Below are 23,443 nucleotides of genomic sequence, written 5' to 3'. Positions count from 1 at the left end.
TTGTCGCTTGTTAACGTCAATTAATTGTTTTTGTGACTCTCCTCGATATTTTGGTTTTATTTCATATTTTACTTGTATATCTAGTACCAGCACTTTATGCTGTTGGCTTACAGTTTCACTAATTATTACTTTAGAGTCTTTACATAAGGGATTGGCTTACGATCCATATTTGGAATTGATTTTGTCTGCTTTTAAATTGGATAAGTTGGCTTTCTCTTTTCTAAAAGCATGTACTAACAGTAAACTAGGTATGGCCACTGTTAGTACATGCTACTGCTAATTCCAGCATATTATCTGGCATAATAGCATTCTAATATTTCATCTATAGATTAAATCCGTATAACAAATAGATATTTTTCACTTTCTCGGAGTAATAATATTCTAACATACAAATCCTATTAAATTGCCAAAACCTTCCTTGCATATTTTATTCACTTATAAGGGACAGCAGCAATATTAGTACCATAATAAGGGTATAGTCCTGGACTGGCTAATCGTTGGATAATAGGAAGTATGAGTGTAGCAGTTTTAATGTTTTCGGGACTGCTACCTGGTATGGGGGAGCAGAGATATCAGTACCAAGTTATTGCATATATGAATTGTTGCTTGAACTTTATTATTATTAAACAGCACTATATAAACAGCACTATATTCTAAAACACAAGAAACACTGTTATAAACAGTCGAATAATATACAGATTCTCAATTCAAATATTCAAAAAATTAAAGAACAGCTTACTAAAATAGAAATCGCCTATTTAAAATGCAATCCATTAATGGCCCAAAGTACCAAGCACTTCTAGCATATGGTAATGATATTGATCTCATAAGAAACTCTCTCCCGTCTGCGACATCTTCAACAAAGTGAAGAGAACACGAAAAATGTTTTACTTAAAATCAACAAAATGAAAAACAAATACAAGCGAATCAACAGAAGAGAGCAATTCAATCTAGATTGTGAATAAAACAAGTGATGTTTTTATCTAAGGGGACGTCATAGAATTTTTGGAGAAATTTTCTCTAATTTAATATGTCGTAAGCGGCATTTCGATTGACAAATACTACCCCTAATACCTGATATCTTTCGTACCCGTTGTTGATTTTTGCAACAACGGGTACGTTATTACATACTTTATAAGTATTACGAATAAAAATAAATAAGCAAGAAGAATGTAAGTGTACTATATTTAAACCAAGTGACAGAAAAAAGAATATTATACATACATGTACTTCTAAATTAAAAATTATATGCCTGACAACGCAAGATACAAAAAACAATGATTTAACATTGAAAACAATGATAGCTTGCACAAGCGACAAAGTATTTAAAACGATAAGGCCGAACATATTATATGTAATTGTAATAGATATGTTGGCTAAAATTATACCATAAGACACCGAAATATTATATCTATGTGTTTATGTGTAGTTGTATATTGAATTCCCTACATTAAAAAATCGAAATATTTAAATTAGACAGTAAAAAATTATAATTTTAAGATTGATTTATAAATTATTATAATTTAAATTTTACTGCTTGATGAAACAAATATTGTAAGTCATACACTATAGCAATCGAAACATCGGAAAGTACATTTATAATATAATAAATATTTTAGTGCCAATGTATTAAAAAAAATTCTAGTACATAAAAATGGACACTTGCCTATTCAAAGTTTATAATAGACACTAATTTCAGTTTATCTATAATTAAAGCAAGTAATATAAATTATAATTATTAAAATATTTAACTACATTAACCAAGTACGTATTTGTGAAATTTCTCGATGACTAAATTGATTGATATTTAAATAAATTTGAAGTTCCAAAACGTACCTGCTGTAAAATTTAAAAATCTACGACTAATCAAATTATTGGCAACATCGGAGGAGTTTAGTTGGGTACGCAAAGAAATGTATACGGATCCCAAAAGTGTTTTAACCTATTACAGAGTCCACTTAATCCGACGTGTTGGTCGGAGTCCACATAAAGCGCTACCCAGATAATAATATACACGGTGTATATTCGCCTGGAGTTAGTATAATACCGTTTTAGTACGGAGCTCTCATTAACCGCTAGATCTATATATATATATATATATATATATATATATATATATATATATATATATATATATATATATATATATATATATATATATAATGGCTATACACCCCAGTGTGGGGTTAAACCGCAAATGCTTTCTAGATCCGATTTCTTAAGTGGATCAGTCTTTTTTGTTTATCTTATCTTCTTGACAATATCTCTCCATTTTTTCCTGTCTCTAGTTCTTCCTCTCCATTCTCTGACTCCTGCCCTTTGGAGGTCTTCTTCAACTACTTGCAGCAAAGTATTTTGAATAGCTGACTAAATAAAGATATTGGCCGATAGTTTTTGTCATCGTTGGAGTTTTTGCCAGGTTTAAGCAAGGTAACAACTTTGGCTTGTCTCTAGACTTTGGGTGTCTCCATAATTTGAATACAGTTGTTCATCATCCGGATAAGCCATTGTGGTGTTCATGGTCCAGATTTCTTAATAAGCTTTGTGCTCAGATCCTCAATGTCGGTAGTTGTATTATTTTTCATTAAATATGTAGATGGTGGATCCAAGCTCAACATCGTTGAAAGGTTCTCTGAAAGCTGACTGGTTTTGTCCTTTCTTACTTTGAGTTATTATTTGCTTCTTTTCCGACAGAGATAGCATGTCTTTATCTATAATGTGGTTTTCAGCGATCAGCTTTATACCAAATACCCTATGTTAGGCCCTATATGTGTGTCCTGCACTAGAAATAAGTCAGATTCGTGTTTAGCGCATATGTCTGATAAGTTTAAGTAAAGTTTCTTGGTCTCTAGATATGCCCTTAACAGTTATAAACATATGTTATTAGAATAGTTGGTCCTAAAAAGGACCAATTTGACAAAATCATATTAAAGGGGTGACTGAAGAATTAGCCGATTAATTAATTAATGATTACCCTGGGTATGCCCGATTGTGGTGGTCTTCTTAGTACTTAAATTTTCGTAAATGCTCGTTCTTTGAACCCCATAAGTAATGCCTAATGTTTTACTTTTTATTAAAAATTTAAATTTTACATGCCGTGTTTGACCTTTTTGACGATATTTCGAATCAGATTTGTATAGTAATAATTTAAGGTATAAAGAGCCTCTTTGTGGAAAATAAATAAATTTGTGATATCGTTCGCAACTCATATATAGAGAATAAAAACATAAATAGTTAAAACAAGTGTAAAAAATTTCAACTTTATACATCGGCGCCATTGTTCAGGTGATGTGTTTATCACAGATATCAAAGGTTACATTTTAATTCAAGGTTCTATTTGCGTATTTTCAATATTAAAAGAGTAGGAAAAGACATGTTTATGCTTTTATTTTTTTTTAAATCTATTCTATTTCCTTTCTAGAGTTCCCTCTTTTTTGAACGACCTGTGTTCTTTTTTTAATTGGGCACTTGTCCAAGGCTATGACAAATACTCTGTCCTCTGCTATTCTACATTAATATGACTGATTCATTATTTTCTCTAAACACTCTGTACTCTGCTATTCTACATTAATATGACTGATTCATTTTCTCTTTCTTGCAGCTATTTTAATGTTTATCCTGTGTATCTTTTTCTTCTTCTTCTTATTCTTTTTATATAATCATGACTCTGTCTGTTTTTCAATGTGCCTCCAGTAAGTTGCCGTTCCATGGTTTTCGTGGTCTTCCTACTGATCGTCTTCCTATTGGGTAACCGTCTCTTGCCGTCTCTACTACTCTATTTGTTGTCATTCGGCTTATATGATCGTTTCATTCTACTCTTCTATTTCTTAACCAGTTCTTGATGTTCTCCACCTTGCATCTACGTCGTATATCTGTACTTCTAGCTCTATCCCATAGTGTCTTACCATCAATTTTTCTAAGTGTTTTTATCTCTGCTGTTTCTAACATCCTTTTTGTCCTCTCTGTGTCAGGTCTTGTTTCTGCTGCGTATGTCATTATTGGTCTGATAACTGTTTTGTAAATTCTGCCTTTGGTTTCTTTCCCGATATTTTTATTTCTTTATATTGTTTCATTTAGGCAGCCTGCGTCTCTGTTTGCTCTATTCAGTGGATCTTCCACGTCAGTTTCGAGCTTTCCGTAGCTAGATAATGTGATATTTAAACCCCATCACTTGTTCTATTATCTGACCTTCCAGCTCCAATTAACATCTTAGTAAACTTGCTGTTATAACCATGCATGTTGTCTCTTTTGGGGAAATTAACATGTTAAATTTTCTGGCGGTTATATGAAATTGGTGTAGCATACGTTGTAAATCATCTTCACTTTGAAAGAATAGTATTGCGTCGTCTGCATAACAGATTATTTTAATTTGTTTTTCTCTCATTTGGTATCCTCTTTTATTTCTTATTTTTTTATTATTTCATCCATAATCCGGTTGAACAATAGAGGACTCAGGGAATCTCCCTGTCTTATCCCATTGCCAGCTTCTATAGGGTCGGTTAGTTCTTCTTCTACTTTTACTTTTATTGTGTTGTTTTGGTATATATTTTCGATTGTTTTGATTATTCAATGAAATTGACATTAATTTGATAGTTTCCATTTTATTAGTACTAATGGTATATAACTAGCATCTGTTGGTGCTATATATCAATTTGAATATGTGGAAGTGAGAGCACTCTCTTGTTAGTAATTTCAGTGTAAATTATGACGAAATCAGAAATAACCCATAATATTCTTCCCGTGCGATCTTAGTATTTCCGTTGATTGAATAGTATAGAGTATCCAATATTTTAATCAACGGTATGTCAGAGTTTTATTAATTTTCATATATATATTTGCAAAATGAAGAAGAAAGTTCAGTACAGGCAGTTAAACAACTGATATGTCAATTTAGAAGTAAGAGCAAGTACCAACTTGCTGAAAAGCATCTTCTTCTTCTTCTTAGCCTTGTGTCGTCCATGTTTGGACATAGGCATCTCCCAACTCCTTCCATCGGTCTCTATCCCAAGCAACATATTTCCAATTTGTTCCAGCTATTCTTTTAATATCATCAACCCATCTCATCTGTTGTCTTCCTCTTGGTCGTTTACTTTCGTAAGGTCTCCAATGTTGTATTGTAGTATTCCAACGTAGGTCTTTTTGTCTAGCAGTCTGGCCCGCGAAGCTCCATTTAAGTTTGGCAATTTTTGTTGCTATGTTCTCGACTTTTGTTTTTGATCTTACCCAGTCGCTCCTCTTTTTATCTGACAGTCGTATACCTAACATTGCTCTTTCCATTGTTCTTTCTGTTGTGGCTAGATTATTCATGTTTGCCTTGGTTAGGGTCCAGGTTTGACATCCATATGTCATGATAGGAAGGATGCATTGGTTGAACACTTTGCTCCTCAAGTATTGGGGTATTTTGCGGTTCTTAAGTATCCAACTAAGTTTTCCAAATCCTGTCCATGCTAGTCTTGCTCTTCTAGTAATTTCCGCACTTTGGTTCTCTTTGTCAAGTCTCAGGATTTGGCCTAGGTAGATATAACTTTTGGCCTAAAAAGCATACCATACACAAAAGGGATAATAAAATGTACTGCACAAACTATTGCGATATAAGCTATAAATCTGTTAATTATTAGCATATACAGTATTTTTTCTAATACACCTGGAACGATTGAGTGAATAGGTGAACTATCAAATAGGAGACTATTATTGTGGAATTAGAAAAACTAATAAATTGTTGATCAATTATTCACTATTAGGCAGTTAATGAGAAATGTTGGGAATACAAAAAAAACATTAAACTAGTTATTCATAGATTTTAAACAAACACATGATATAATCATAAGAATAAAACTATGAAATACCATGGCAGAACTAGGCTTACCTAAGAAACTAATTAATTTAACAAGGAGTAATCTCAAAGTAAAGACTTCAAGGAAAACTGTCGACTTATTTTCAAATGTACTGCAAAGTGCTTTAAAAAATGTAAACGAATTAGCGTAACAGCTGTTTTGATTGAATTATGAGACGAATTGGGGATATATTACACAAACTAAACCGCTTGCCTACAAAAAATATCAGGAAAATATGATACGGCGGGAAAGACTAATGACTTTACACCTAATTGCCACATAAGTATCAATGTAACTATAGCTCACAAGATGGGTTCAATTCTATTGCAATATTTAAATTTTTCGTGATAAAATGAAGTGATTGATTGTTGTTTTGAAAAGGTAAGTTGTTTTTTATTTTTGTATTCCTATCATCTGATATTGTAATATCAACAACATTTTTCATAATATATTCTAAAATAACGAAATTACTGATAACGAACAAAAGTTTTATTAACTTCTTGTTAATATAATTATGTAGAAATTTAGATTATCATGTTCTTACTATAGTACTAAAGCACAAATGTAGTCATAGTCTACCGTATTTTTTTCATAGTGGTCATAGTTTTTAATTGTAGTATAGCTTATGTGTTTATAATAACTAGCACATAGAAAATAATAAAATTTTGTACCGTGCGCTTTATGTTTATTATCCTTTATTGTATTGGAATATCTAGAAGTACAGCAATACATTTTAATTGTTGAACAAAAGAGAAAATAAAAACACTTTTTGTGGTGTGCCACTTAACCATACACAAAATCGTACACAAATAGTCAAATGGTAGTAAAAGTTTCCGATATAGGCCGCCAGACAGCAGAGGCATCGCCGCGCTCGATGAAATGATTTGATGACTATGAAATGTTTTTCATATAGTTTTCGGATCAGATTTTTTCAAAACATTAAAGTACATCTTCTTTTTGCTTTCTTTATTTAGGCTAACCGCTATTGTGTTTTTCTTCAGCGTTTCTTCTTAATCTACATTAATGTTATATTTAGAATTCTTTCTGGAACGAGCTATAATTTTTCTCAAATAACCATTTTGTGTGGTTTAGTCGCCTTACGGTTTAGCATGCTTTGTCAGATGCTCTTTAAAGTCCCTTTTAATATTAATATCGTTTGAGAAATTTTTCCCAGATACTAATATTTCGTTTTGATTTTCAATCTTCTTTTAATGTTAGTTTAAATGGTCCAGTAGTGTCTTCGTACAGTTCAGTTATACGCAAAATTAGGTGTTGTTGTACACCTAATTCTTTTAGTATCAGTCATAAGTGTATCCATTTGACTCTGTCGAACGCTTTACGATAATCTATAAAACAAATCCATAGTGGGATATTGAATTCCCTAGACTTTTATACTTTTTTTGGACTTTTATAATAATAGCTTTAAAATTAAATGTTTAGTGAAAATCTCTACGCGACTTTAATGCATTAAATATTTTAATTCAAAATCGACATATCTATTGAAATTAGACAGTAAAAAAGTATGTTATTAAAGATTGATTTATAAATTATTGTAGTTAAAATTCAACTACGCTATGAATCAAATATTGCATGTCATAAACTGCAGTAATCCAAAAATTACAATGATCTCCCTGTTGTTTGAGTTTTCTTTAATTTATAGGGTAACAAACATTATAATCCTACCGAAGGGGCTTCTACTCTCATAAACTGTTACACGATTACTCTATCCGATGTACGTACATTTATGATCTAAATGTTTTAGTGACAATGCCTTTTAATAAAAAATACTAATTAATAAAAATGGAAACTTAACTTTTCCAAGTTTATAGTAGACACTTTCTTATGTTTAAAAATATATAAAACAAGTAATATAAATTACCGCCTTGTTTATTAAAACTAAAAAGTAAAATAAAGTTATTTGTCGGTTAACAATTTATATTTAACTACATTAGCCAAATAATCCTGAAATTCCTCCATGACTAAATTGATGGATATTTAAATAAATTTCAAGTTCCAAAATGTACCTGCTGTAAAATTTGAAAATCTACTACTAATACAATTATTGGCAACATCTCAGGAGTTTAGAAGTGTACGCAAAATGGTAAATACGGATCCCAAAAATGGTTTATCCTGTTGTGGTGTCCACTTAATCCTACATGTTGGTCGGAGTCTACATAAAGCGTTACTTAGATAATAATATACACGGTGTATATTCTACTGGAGTTAGTATAATACCGTTTTAAAACGGAGCTTACATTAACCGCTAGATGTATATATATATATATATATATATATATATATATATATATATTGTTATGATGTATTGTTTGTTTGAATAATGAGCAATGAGTATTTTTAATAATATAGGGTTTTTATCGCGGTTCTCAAAGAATTAGTTTGTAAGTACTTTTTTAATTTATCTTTATTATAACTATTATGAAACACACATATATATCTAACCTAGCCAATGTAAATTTAAAATAAACTATCTTTAAATTGATATTCTTATAAAACTAATTAAATTCTATAGACAATGTAAAATTTAAACAAACTCTTCAAAATTGAAATTGTTATGACACTAACTAAATTATATTAACAAAATTTTGTACCTTTATTTCACTGAATGCCTAAATGAACTGTTTTCCACTATATAGATTCTAATCACCACTGACTGTCTTCGTACTTCGGTTATCCTTGTTTTTGTGAAATTACTTTTTCCAATTATCAGCTTCTACCAATTTAAGATATATTTTTCTTCACCAGCATTTATAAACCACCAAGCAAACCAGCAAAAAAGCATTTATATTTATTCTTCTTTTCAATATACCAATATCCAATTATTATAAGTTGATTTATACTAATCTCCAATCATAATATAATTTTAATTTCTTACAATATTCTTCTAATATACTTTTTTAATCTTCAATAATTATTTGTGTATCATTATAAATGTGCATTAAAATATATGCATAATTTTTAATCTTCATTTAACTCACTATATTAAACAATTGGACTATTTGTAACTGATTGACTAATTGAATGGACTGGACGGACTTTCTTACTAAACTGTGAACAATTGACTTCACTAACTAAATGTGTCTATCTTCTACTAACTTTCATAATAAACTGCCATCTTGAATCCAAATCACGGGTATTTATATCTTTTCAATCTTCCAGAACCATCTGGTAAGAAATCATGTTCGATTTAGTTCTATTTCTTCTATATGGATGTTCTCGAAAAAAATCTATTCGATCCACTGACATAATCATTATTCCAGAATGTTCCAACATAAACACAGGTCAAATTCTGCATTCTGGAGAATTCGTTAATGTTCTATTGATAATTTTGTTGACATTTAGGCTTTTCAGATCAGAATAAACATTTAAATCATTAAATATATATAAATTAAACATTTTAAACTAACATTATTATTATAACCCCACTTTATATTCCTAAAAATTCTTAATTTCTGTCAGTCACTTACTGTATAGTTGGTTGCCTATGCACATGGCTCACTTAAATATATTTACAACATTAAAATACAACTTTTTACAATTATTATATGCTAATTTCTTAAAAATGCCCTCACATAAATAATTTTTATTAAATTCTCTAGTATATAACTTCTTAAAATAACCAAATACTTTTTTATATCTAATATTATGTAGGATATAACTTATAAATTATTTTCTATAAACCCCAATCGTCACAATATATATATATATATATATATATATATATATATATATATATATATATATATATATATATATATATATATATATATATATATATATATATATATATTACTTTAAAGTTTAAAGAAAGATTCGAAGATTAAGTAGTTTTCGAATCATTATTTCAGAGGAGGACTAAACCACCGTAATATAAAAATAGGAAGAACTAAGGTCGGTAAACTATAATTTGAATATACGTAACGAAATATACACGTCCACTGGCGACACAACAAGTAATGTGGCGATCATATTGAACTAAAGTATTCAAATGTACAAAACCACGCAATAACTCATCCATCTGAAATTTTGCTCAATGGTTTAGAATGATGTTTCGACTTCTTTTATAATGATTGCGATAAGTCCTCCGTATACGGAGGAGGACCCACCACAATGGAGGACCTATTACAGGTAAAGTAGACTCCGCCCATGTTAAAATTAAGGTTCAAGTGAGCTCCGTGGTGAAGTGGACACCGATATACGGAGGCTCACTTGACCATTCCACAATATTGGCTCTGTCGATTCGTTAAGATGTATAGTTTCATAATTTTTAAAAATTTTGTAGAGTCCATAAGTACCCCTGTTTCATAAATGTATATCGCTTAGTTCACGTGTATATATTATAGGGGTCGTTCAGATCTTTTTCACTGTATATTGGAACCATAAGTATATCGGTTTAAGTAAGCTCTGATAGTTTGGCAACTATGCGATTAAGCCGTTAATTTTCAGCGTATATTCTAAACGGTTCATACGGACTCCTTAGTCCTTATTTTTGTTATCATTCATACGCATTACAGTATGTAATAGATATGTATACTACCAAATACCTGTTTTTGGTAGGTACGTGCCGTTTTATTTTCTAAAAATAGCTTTATAGATACAAAAGGATTTCGTTACCGAGTTGGATGTTTTTTTTTTCATTTGCGGAAGTTTCCTAATCCATTTTGTTAACGTTAGTATGTCTTTATACGTTATATTTAAGAATCCGATTAATATGAACTTGTTTTATTTCATCCATCTATTGTTTTACGATATCTTGTAGCTTCTTTATTATTTTATTTCTGGTTTTGTTTGTATACTACATATAATTCTGGATAGGTTATCTTAAAATAAATATTTAATTGCTAAAATAGATATTTTTGTGTAAAAATGGATAGTAGTCCGCAAAAAAGGGAAGAATGCTTAATTTATCTAGCCAGAATATATCACTTTACCAATATTACATACTTCTGAATGGTAAGGTAATTTAGGGGTAATATGTAATCAATATAAGTGGAGTTTGTGTCAACTTTGCAATGATCTTTATAAGCAATAGTTTACTGACTGTATTTTACATGTTCAGTTTAAATAATTAAACCTTGTCCCTTCAGAAAAGAGCAATTTAAATGGCAAAGTCAACTAAGAAGGTGTGAAGAATCTTCTACCACCCCAAATTCACACAAGTTAACCGGTGTTTGCAGGCAAGAGTCCTCTCGATGGTTCAGATGGCGAGGAAGAGCTTATTTTTTTTGTATATCTTGCACATGTGTTGATCTGGCCAGTTTTTTCCTCGATTTTAGTTATAAAATAGGCTTGTATTCGTGGAGTACATGTTGCAAATCTAGATTTTGTTTCTTTCGTTCTTTAGCTACTTATCTTCGGATATTAGGTGTCTTGGTAGCTACGATATTGTAGAGCTTATGTATGGATGTGAGACTTAATATCCGCTGAATTTGGATGACTAATTTATAGCTAAATCTACGTGTTAAGTAGGCAAGGTATATTCGGCAGAAGAAGCATAGAATGTAAGCGTTTACGTTTTAAGGGTGGAAGGATGTGCTTCTCATTTTTAGCTGACAAGTTTGCGGAGAATATTATTTCTGGTCCTCAGTGTGCCTTTTAGTTTTAAACAAAGTTCTGTGAATGACTAAGTGTAACACAAACTATCTTCAAGGTATTTATAGCAAGTCCAGAGTATAAGGATTTCATGACACTATTGGATGTTCAGATTTGTGAAAACGTCTCTGTGGGGGCATTAAAGTAGCACACCTGAGTTTTCCCGGGGTTTGGCTTAAAATTGATTTATAGTCTATTTTTATTGTGTTTAAGGCATGATTTAGATTTTTCTCCACTTCAGCAACAAAAGTTTTTGGTTGTGCAATAATAGATGTATCGTATATATAATAAGTCCTAGTATTTACTGGTATGGGTTGATGGTTTGTGTACATGTTATACAGTGTAGGTGCCGTTACGCTACCCCAAAGGAGACCGTTCTTCTGCGTTCTCCATCTGCTATTATTACCATTGAGAAATACCAAAAATCTTCTGTTGTGTAGGCATACGCTAGTAAAACAAGTAAGTTTATTACCTAAGGAGATATCATATAGATTTTGAAAAAAGGGCCTCTTACTTAAGGTGTCGTAAGCTGCAAATTGCTGCTTAGATTGACAAATACCACTCCTCATACCTGATATCTTTCATACCCATTTTTGCTGTGTTTGGCAAGATTTAGTATTTGTGACGTACATGATCTTCCCTGTCTATAGCAACTTTTGTCTTTTAATTTGAGTTTTTTTTCTCTTTTACCTTTTGAGAAGAATTTTGTAAAGCTGACAAAATAAATATATTGACCGATAGCTTTTGTGGTCGTTGGAGTTTTTGCCAGGTTTAAGCAAGGCAACAACTTTGTCTTTGCTTTGTTTGTCTGCAGACTTTGGATGTCAGTAATTGTTGTATTTTTGGTCCAAATTTTATAATAAGCTTTGTGCTCAGATCTTCAGTCAGTACCGTACTATTCTTTATTATATACGTAGATAGTGGATCCAAGCACAACATCGTTAAAGGTCCCTTCAGCTGATTTTTTTTGTCCTCTCTCATTTTAAGTTTTTCTTTGCTTCTTTGCTGGCAGAGATAGCACTTTCACATTTATTATGTGATTTTCAGCGATCAGCTTAATATCAAATACCCTAGGTTTTGCCCTCTATGTATTTTCTGCACTAGAAATACGTCACATTTGTGCTAAGCGCATATGTCTGATAAGGTTAAGTAAAGTAAAGTGTCTTTATCTCTAGATATGCTCTTAATATTTATAGACATAATTAGAATAATTGATCCTAAAAAGGACCGATTTGACAAAAATCATATTGAACGGGTGATTCTGATTAGCCGATTAATTAATTATTCATTACCCAGGGTACGACTGATTACCCCTTCTTTTGAAAGGCTTCTCTTTTGAACCCCATAAGAAATGGCTAATACCTTTTCATTAAAAATAATTTTACATACTGTTACTTTTCGACGATATTTCGAATCAGATTTGTATAGTTATAACTATAGTTAATATAGAGTCTCTTTGTGAAAAGTAAATGAATTTGTAATATCGGCCACAACTCATATATGAATGATAAGGACATAAACGGTTAAAATAAGTGCACAGAATTTTAACTAAATATATCGGCGCCATTGTTCAGGAGATGGATTTATCCCAGAGATTAAAGGTTACATGTATATTCCAGGTTCTATTTACGAATTTTCATTACTAAAAAAGTATATTTAAAATAAAGGCCTTAAGATATCTTTAGATTCTATGGAAATTAGAATCTATGGAAATTAGCAAATTAAAAAATACAGACATAATTCTGAATGACCAACTTGAGACAAACAGCTGTCTCAAGTATTGTATATATTGTAAAGGTCATCGTCATAGTATAGTCAGAACGCAACAAGGTTCTATTGGCTTTTCTGCTTTTTGTCTCCTCATTCCTATTGAAAACTTAGCCACGTAAGTAACGTTTTAAAAATATATGTCAATATTTCTGAAGTGCCTTTCCTAAGATAACTTTTTTTAAGCCTAGTTCGTTTGACTACATGTAATGGATTTGATATTTCCCAACAGATAAGTATTGATTGTAGGTTGGATAGCAGTTGGTTGTACAGGCATGTGTTGATAAATATGATGGGTCGGTAGGTAGTCCCATTATTCCTAAATCTGACCATATGTTACCTCCCCCGTTGATTCGTGGACGTCCTAAGGGCATTTTTTCTCTCGGGGCATTCTCCCAGTTTAACTTGGCAATGCAGTTATTACAAAGCCTTTGGATATAGCCAGCGTAACTTTGGCGTTGAGATTTAGTTTCTTGTATGACGTTGCTATCTTTATATATCGTTTTGTCAGCGTTCTCGTCACATTTTCAGTCAATAGCACTCGTTTAATCACCGTTTTATATATCCTGATTTTAGAGATTTTTATTAGGCTTCTGGATTTAAAAGTGTTATGTGGGTTATGGGCGCCAAGAAACTCTGTGTTAAAAAAAAGTTGAATAAAATACAGATTCTCGATTCAAATATTCAAAAATTTAATGAACAGCTTACTAAAATAGAAATAACGTCTATTTAAAATGCAATCCATTAATGGCTCAAGGCACAAAGCAGTCCTAGCATCTGCTAATGATATTGATCTTATAAGAAACTCTCTCCCGTCCGCAAACGACATCTTCAACAAAGTGAAGAGAGCACGAAAAATGTTTCACTTAAAATCAACAAAATAAAAACCAAATACAAGCGAATCAACAGAAGAAAGCAATTCAATACCTACATCTAGATAAAATATTAAAGTCAACAACTATAATTTCGAAAGTATGGAACACTTTAAATATCTTAGATTAATAATCACGGTTAATAATAATGTCACTAAAGAAATACAAAGCATAATTCACTTCAGACCTATTTTAATACATGAATGCGAATCATGGACAATGACTAAAACAAATAAGGAAGAACTCCGAATATTTGAAAGAAAAATAATAAGAAAACTTTTTTAACCTCATTATCATATTGCTACAAATCCGTATAGAATAAGAACACATACTACATAATATAGAAAGCTCTTATAACTATATTGTTTAGGAAAATAAATCGCTTAAGGTAGATCGGACACATGCATAGACGCCAAGATGTCAAACTTGGTTAAAAACCGTAAACTAATTTTTGAAACCAAATTCAGTATTTTGCTTTAATCTGTGCCTTCTAAGAATTGCAAGGAAAAACAGACGTTAATAAAGATGTTATTAGAGACATGGGAAATCTAAAAATTGCATTCCACAACATATCTCCTCAACTAAGCAAAAATCCTTAACGAATAGGTTTCTAGTACTCGTACAGAGTATATCGGAATAAAAGGAAAAAGATAATTAAGCAAAAAGAAAAGTGCAAGCATTTACGTTTTAAGGCTGAAAGGATGTACGCCCCTTGCGGAGCATACTATTTCTGGTCCTTAGTTTGCCTTTTAGTTTTAAACAAGATTCTGTGATTGACAACGTGCGATATAAACTATCTACAAAGTATTTATAGGAAATTCAGAGTTCAAGGATTTCATCACACTATTGGATGTTCAGTTTTGTGAAAGCGCCTGTGTTGGGAAAATTGAAGGAGCGCTCCTAAGATTTTCGGGGTTTGGCTTAAAATTAAATCGTAAGGTTAACAACCAGTCCTTGCCACTCTACCAATTATTGCCACTGGCCCTTAAATTCTAAGAAAATAAGAAAATGACTTGAAATCAAATTACATTTTTTGCAAGTACTAATATCTTATCAAGTTTGGCAACTGTGTACTGTTGTACAATACCCAAGCTTTAGCCATTTTTGTTGTATACCCCAGAGTAGTATTGTGTAAAATTCCTTCCTATTTTTTGTGATTTCTTATGAAAAAATTAAGGTAAGTACATTTTTCTTTTTCTTATTCACTTTTGTAAATGATTGTTTTATAAACTTATTTACACATGTGCTCCTGTTAAATACTCTAAACTACATTTGTTTGCTGTTTAAATTCAGTTAAGGGTACATATTTCTAAAGAAATGTACCTGGCAATGACTGGTTGCAAAATATTTTATGAATACCAGTCATTGCCACAAGTGGTCATTATTGGTTTGGGTTATTTTTAATTCATTATAATGTGTAAATTTACTATTTAAAATTACGGTGTTGCCACTATTTCTTTTATTGCAAAAACTTTACCTTTACCAATTATTGCCAGTGGTGGCAATGACTGGTTCTAAAGTGGCAACCATTGGTTACATTAATATTTGGTATTACAAGTATTTTGTTTTGTAAAAGGAATTATTCGAACGAGCAATTGGCCAAAGCCCTAGAGGACGTGAAAAAGGGAATCCCAGCGGCCACGGCAGCAAAAATTCATGGAGTTCCTCGTAGTACTTTGAGGTATAAGAGGGATGAAAAGTCACCATTAGTTTGTTCTATGGGCCTTTCTACAATTTTAACCAAAGAAGAGGAATCGGTCTTAGTAAAATGGATTTTACATTTATCAGAAAAACATTTTCCTGTTTCAAAAGTTCAGCTTTTGGATAGTTCAGAAAATAATGAATTCTACAGAAAGAGAGAAATCATTTACTCATAGCCGTCCCAGTGACAAATGGTTTCGCTTGTTTTTGAGAAGACATCCAGAAATATCTCAAATTTAGTGTGTCACAGAATTTAACTCCCAGTCGGGAAAATGTAAGTGAATACAATTTGAGACAGTGGTTCAGTCAAATTGAGGAATACTTAAAGTCAACAGATTTGTTTGATATAACAAAAGAACCCAATCGTGTTTTTAACGCCGATGAGAGTGCATTTTATTTATCACCTAAAGAGGGAAAGGTTTTGGCTAAGAAAGGTGATAAAAATATTTATCGCTCTGCTGGAGATGAGAAGGAAAATATAACAGTATTGGTAGCAGCTAATGCTGCAGGAAAAATCGTCCCTCCAATGATTGTGTTGGCATATGAAAGAATTCCATCAGCTATATCACAAAGTATTCCAAAAGATTGGGCTCTGGGAACTTCAGATAATGGATGGATGTGTTCTAGTACATTTTATGAATTCTTCTTCTTCTTCAAGTGCCATCTCCGCGGCGGAGGTCGGCAATCATCATAGCTATTCGAACTTTTGAGACGGCTGCTCTGAAAAGTTCATTTGATGTACATCCGTACCACTCTCTCAGGTTGCGCAGCCATGACATTCTACGCCTCCCTATGCTTCTCTTTCCTTGGATCTTTCCCTGCATGATCAGTTGGAGCAAGGTGTATTTCTCTCCACGTGTAATATGTCCGAGATATTCCAATTTTTTTGTTTTTATTGAATTTAAAATTTCCATTTCTTTGTTCATCCTTCTCAGAACCTCTTTGTTTGTGACGTCATGTTTTGTGATTTATGAATACATCACCAATATATTTAATCCGTGGCTCATTAGAGAAAATATTAAAAAACCTATTTTATTTTTTGTTAATGGGCATGTTTCTCATCTTACTTTGCATGTGTCCAACTTTTGCAAAGAAAATGGAATAGAACTGATAGCTTTGTATCCCAACTCAACCCATCTGCTACAACCTATGGATATATCAGTGTTAAGGCCCTTAAAATTGGCATATAAAAATGAAGTTCAAAAGTGGAGAATGGACAATGATGGCAATAAACTTCAGAAATATCATTTTGGCTATGTTTTTGAAAAGTCACTAAATCAGATAAATGAAGAAATTATTCAGAACGGATTTAAATCTTCAGGGTTATGCCCATTTAATGTTGAAAATGTTCACTTTGAAAAAATTAGTGTAAAAAATGTTAGTGCCAGTTCCATAATTTCTGACACATCTGAGTCTGATACTAGTGCATGTAAACAATCTGTACAAGCACTTAAGTATTTTGAAGGAAAGCTGGGTGAAGAAACTTTAAAAATAGGTTCAAGGTAACTTTAAATGAAAATCAGGATTGGAATGGTTCTATTGAGGATAAATCCCTTTTTAACATATGGAAAGAATGGACAATAGAAACACTACCAAACCAAATTAAATGTACCATCCAAAACAATATTACCATATTTGAGTGAAGAGTGGGTCGAGAGTGGTAGCAGCTGTGATGACATAGACTTTTGTGATGACCCGAACAAAGAATTTTGCCCATTAACTCACGGAGAACTTAGTGTGGGAAACTATGTACTTGTAAAATTCCTAGGTGGTAAAAGAAAATCCATAACATACAGATATGTTTGTATTATCCAAGGCCTTATGGACAATAATGATGTACAAATAATGTCTATGAAATCTGTTAGTGCTGAAAAGAACATTTTTATTTGTGATGAAAAAGACATCTCCTTTGTTAACGAAAATCGTGTTTTAGGCGTACTGCCAACCCCTATTATTTTATCCACTGGTGAACGGATCCGTTATGAATTTACTTTGCCAGTGGATGTATTTGAGGCCTAAAACCTGTGGAATTTTTATTAATAAACAAGATTTTTCAGTAAAATGTAGAATTATTTCTGTATGGCAATGACTGGGTGGCAATAATTGGTATTTTGAAAAATTGTGTGGCAATTATTGGTTTTTTGGCTTTATATGGTTTTTAGCTTTAACTTTCTTATAGTGGAAATGACTGGTCATTTACCTTAGTTTATTTTTATTATATTAATGGCATCTATTAGATTTTTTCCACTGCAGCAACAAAAGTTTTTGGTTGTACAATGTATCGTCTACATGAAAATCCTAGTATCTACTGGTATCTGTTGATTATTTGTGTAAATATAATACAGTGTAGGTGCCATTACGCTACCCCAAGCGAGACCGTTTGTCTGCGCTCTCCATATTACCATTAAATGATACGAAAAATCTTCTGTTCTGTAGATATTCGCGGATAAAACGATGTTTTTTGTCATACAGTTTTTGGAGAAATGTCCTCTAATTTAATGTGTCGTAGGCGGCATTTAGATTGACAAATACCACCCCTGATACCTGATATTTTTCGTACCCGTTGGTGCTTTTTGCAACAACGGGTACGTTATTACGTACGTTATAAGTATTATGAATAAAAATAAATAAGCAAGAAGAATATAAGTGACCCATATTTAAAAAGCGACAAAGTATTTTTTAAAACAATAAAACCGAACATATTATATGTAATAATTGTAATAGATATGTTGGCTAGAATCAAATTACCATAAAGTCACCGAAATATTTTATTTGACTAATGACTCACTACTGATTGCTATGTTACGTTATACGATACATTTATAGTTAAAAGCGAAATTAGGTGTTATGCCTCCTTATTATTTTAGTATCTGTTACAAGTGTATTCATGTATAATATATGTGTATCTAAAGTATTATAGTAAGATATTGAATTCCCTACATTTAAAAATCGAAATTAGACAGTAAAAAATTATAATTTTAGGATTGATTTATAAATTATTATAATTTAAATTTTACTACTTTATGAAACAAATATTGCACATCATAAAACGTAGCAATCAAAACATCGGAACGTACATTTATATAATAAATTTTTCAGTGTCAATGCATTAAAAACAATACTAATAAATAAAAATGGACACTTGCCTTTTCCAAGCTTATAACAGACACTAACTTAAGTTTAAAAATAATTAAAGCAAGTAATATAAATTACCACCATAAAATATTTAACTACATTAACCAAGTATTTGTGAAATTTCGGGGTGACTAAATTGATTGATATTTAAATAAATTTCAAGTTCCAAAACGTACCTGCTGTAAAATTTAAAAATCTACGACTAATCAAATTATTGACAACATCGGAGGAGTTTAGTTGTGTACGCGACAAAATATATACGGATCCCAAAAGTGTTTTAACCTATTACGGAGTCCATTTAATCCTACGTGTTGGTCGGACTCTACATAAAGCGGTACCCAGATAATAATATACACAGTGTATATTCTCCTGGAGTTAGTATAATACCGTTTTAGTACGGGGCTCACATTAACCGCTAGATCTATATATATATATATATATATATATATATATATATATATATATATATATATATATATATATATATATATATATATATATATATATATATATATATATATATATATATATATATATATATATATATATATATATATATATATATATATACAGGGTGGTCCTTAAGTAATTGTACAAACGAAAACCGTAAATTCGACACTTTAAAATATTACGATTTAAGCCAACTTGCTTTAATAAAATGTTGATATTAAGAAAGATACAGGGTGTTAAAGTGGAAATTTAAAATTCTATTTTTCGCTATAACTTTTACGTTTGTAAATATTTTTGGACAAAAATTTATAATTGGATGCTTTAAAGTAGGATAAATTATAATTTTATAAAAACTTTAATGTAACTTATAGAGGGCGCCACATATGCCACATGTGTGGCATAGATTTGCGCTTAACTTTTTTGCTCTTAAAGATAGCTCTATTTGTGTTAAAAAATATTAAAGATACATTATTTTTACAAGGAAAAGGTATACTTATTGATAACCTCAAAATTTAACCGTTTTCGAGATATTCGCATTTTATAAGTCAGCTGCATAATAATTCTTAGTTGTAATATTTGTGCGGTGAAGCACTGAATTCCTGTAGATAAGCATAATTCATAGTTTATTCTTATTACAATAACTCAAAGATGATAATGTAACATTACAAAATTTTTGTTATGGCTGCTAAATGTCTTATGAAAATATTCTTCATCTTCTTCTTTAGGTGCGTGTCCGTATTCAGACGTTGGCCGTCATCATATTTACAATTTCCCTTTTATATCGCTTCTTAAGTTTCCATACCTACTGGAGTTGTATTACTTTTTCCCTATTGTAAAATGCTGAAAACCCAAAATATGTGGTTTGTGAAAGATGGTACACCACCACATTATAGAGAGAAGGCAGTGAGAACATACTTAAACTGTTCTGAACGTTGGATTTATCGTGGCAGTCATATTCCTTTGCAATGTCGTGAGATATTGATATAATTATTTATAATTATAATATATAATTATTTAATTTATAAAAAATCCCAAAAATACTTATCATTCATTACGTAAATTATTTAACCATTTTTATTAGGACAATTCGAAACTAAAGCCCAGGTATTGAATAACACATGTGTCTTGTTTCATAATACTTTTGCTACCAATCTAACCTTAAAGACTCAGCATTTTTACAAAAACATCATCGTTGGCCTAATAACCGATATTGTTATAAATATAGTAAACACACAGGTAATTTAGTTCAGCATAATATTAGTTCGTTAGTTAATCATAATAGACCATTTGTTCGAGATGTAATTATAGTTACTCGTAAGCTGTAACGTAATCATGTAAATAAGTAATGATATCTATAGGTTATTCTGTGTTTATGTAAGTAACCAATGAATCAAATACATCACAGTTTAACCTCTGCCACAAATAAGATGTACTTCCATAACATACCATAAGGTTTGGATATGTATCCAAAAGAATATATTCATCCATTATACATTATAGCCACCACTTAGCCCAGAATTTAATCCGCTTGATTTTGGTGTATGGGGCTTATTAAAACAACGTGTCTATAAGAATTCCATAAACATTCGCAACCAACTATGGGAAGAAATAAATACTGCAGCAGTTTCTTTAGAACCAATGATGCTATTTAACATGAGACGATCTTTTATGTAATATATTGACAAATGAATTAAAGAAAATGGTGGAGATATCGAACACTTACGTTGACAAAAAGTTATGTTATTTAGTTAAACTATTTCTTAATTTGGTTTGTAAACAAAATGTTTTGATTATGACTTTAATTTAACATAAAACGTAAAATGTTTGATGTAAAATCCCTATTATTCTGTTTTTGTCAAATCCTATTATTAATTATCCTGCTGATATATTTATTTTATTTAATATTTCGTTAACTATTGAGTTTAGTTAAAGGTATTTTATACCAAAATTTAGATTTATTAATGTTTTTGTCTATTTTTCCTTCGTTGATTGGAGTAATTGCCTTAAATCAGAATTATGCAGCTGATTTGTAAAATGCGATTATTACGAAAACTGTTAAGTTTTGAAGTTATTAAGAAGTATACCTTTTTTTTGTTAAAATAATGTATCTTTAATATTTTTTATCAAAAATACAGGTAGCTCAAATAGCAAAAGAGTTAAGTGCAAATTTATGCCACATATGTGGCATATGTGGCGCCCTCTATCAGCTACATCAAAGTGTGCATCAAATTATAATTTCTCATATTTAAAAGTACCCAGCTGTAAATTTTTATGCATAAATCTTTACAAACATGGAAGTTATAGCAAAAAATAGAATTTTAAATTTGCACTTTAACACCCTGTATCTTTCTTAATATCAACATTTTATTAAAGCAATTTGACTTAAATCGTAATATTTTAAAGAGTAGAATTTACGGTTTTCGTTTGTACAATTACTTAAGGACCACCCTGTATATATATATATATATATATATATATATATATATATATATATACTTATATATAAATTAAATTATGCTCTTTACATTATTATTTATATAGGTGGTGCATACATAGACAATACTTTAGATTATATTTTTTAAATAAATGAATGTAACTAACCTTTTCTCAGGAACTCCCATGATGATACTCCAGGCATTAAAATAAGTATCATCCCAGTCTGATATAAATATTTTGGGTTTTATTATACCTGTTTTTAACTTAATTTTATTAAAAAATATGCTTAATACATTAATGTCTTTTCTATTTGATATCAGAAATGCACAAGGGAACCCTTCATGTAATTCATCCAGGATCATTAGAGTAACCAATTCAAAATCAAAGGAATTTGCACCATGTGTGCCATTTAAGCAAATGCAGTCATGTCCATACCTTTGAAGTAAATCCAGCTGTACATCAAACATGGTAATTAAAACTAAATCTTCAGCACTTAAATCTGGTGATTCTTCTAAATAAACACCTTGGGGTTTGTAGTAAACCACACAATCACCATCATTTTGTACTTGCTTGACCCATGCATCTATGCATTGGGAATCATTTTTCCTTTTAACAGCTTTGGAAGTGAGGTTAAAAGAGGCTTGTATGTTATACAAATCTTTTCTTGTTAAAAGATGAATTCTCTGTACAGATACTTGATTACCTTGATCTCTAATACTATCTAAAATTTCATCAAATGGAATTTTAAGAGCTAGTTTCTTTGCTATGGTTTCTCTTTCTGAGGAGGTAAGCCACAAATATTTTAGATTATTATCATGTCCTACATGGGTACTTATGTAATTTACAATACAACTACCATTGTTCTGTAACTGTAAAGTTACACTCGCTGGACAGAAGCCATTTATTTTAACACTGCCTTGCTTTTTTAAATGCCTCAAACCTTTTTTCTTATGTGGAATATAATAACCAGACCTATGGCATGTATATTTAGTTATAATATGTTTTCTAAATGCCTGAGAACCAAATTCACAAATAAACTTTGAAGCGGTTTGTTGCTCTATCCTATATTTCCATAACATAAAGTCTTCTTTTGTAGTAAATGATAGCTTTTCCTTCTCTAATATAATGTTATGACTTGCTTGGAAGTGATCCATCATTTGATCTCGAAATCTAGATTTAAAATCGCATGATGGACAACCTTTCTCAGGCTTGACGGGAGTATCCTTCCGAGAACAATTAAGATCTTGATGAACTTTTCTTCTATGATCATTATAATGTTTTTTGTAATTAAAATTTTTTCCACACTCGCAGTTAAATTTATAATAGGAAGGGTTTTTGTAAACCTTTTTTATGCAGACTTTTTTCCTTCGTCTCACTGAATCCTGATCACTTTCCATGTTTACATTATTTTACTTCACTAGATAATGACCAAATCCAAATCACCGCCAAATGACAATATAGATGACATACGGTGAAATGTGAAATAGATGGGATCGGTTCGCCATATTGGTGAGTATCTGACAGATTGTTGTTTGTGTCGAGTAGTTCTGTGCATAGAAATTTAATTTTAAAAATATTTTGAACTTATTTTTGTACGGTTTTTACGTTTATTTAAAGTGAAACTATTATCAAAGAATA

At 31.0% G+C, this 23,443-nt stretch overlaps 1 protein-coding gene across 8 annotated transcripts in view; it reads right to left on the bottom strand.

The window, feature by feature from the left end:
* The window catches only part of LOC140434724 (uncharacterized), an 814,516-nt gene extending 791,106 nt beyond the window's left edge, over positions 1-23,410 (bottom strand). For 3 of the 8 annotated variants that reach the window (XR_011950077.1, XM_072523198.1, XM_072523199.1), the window contains exon 1: positions 21,971-23,408. Coding sequence is in view for 7 of the 8 variants with exons in the window: in XM_072523198.1 (XP_072379299.1) it covers positions 21,971-23,202 (1,232 nt within the window). In the remaining variant the exon portion in view is untranslated. Of the gene's footprint in view, positions 1-21,970 lie in introns of all 8 variants that reach the window. The other 5 variants (XM_072523197.1, XM_072523196.1, XM_072523194.1 and 2 more) reach the window with 4 other exon arrangements.
* Between the last annotated feature and the right edge of the window lie 33 nt (positions 23,411-23,443).

Source organism: Diabrotica undecimpunctata, chromosome 2 (assembly GCF_040954645.1).
Source record: "Diabrotica undecimpunctata isolate CICGRU chromosome 2, icDiaUnde3, whole genome shotgun sequence".
Classification (NCBI taxonomy): domain Eukaryota; kingdom Metazoa; phylum Arthropoda; class Insecta; order Coleoptera; family Chrysomelidae; genus Diabrotica; species Diabrotica undecimpunctata.
The sequence above is the reverse complement of the archived record's forward strand: the minus strand, read 5'-3'. Positions and strand labels throughout refer to the sequence as shown.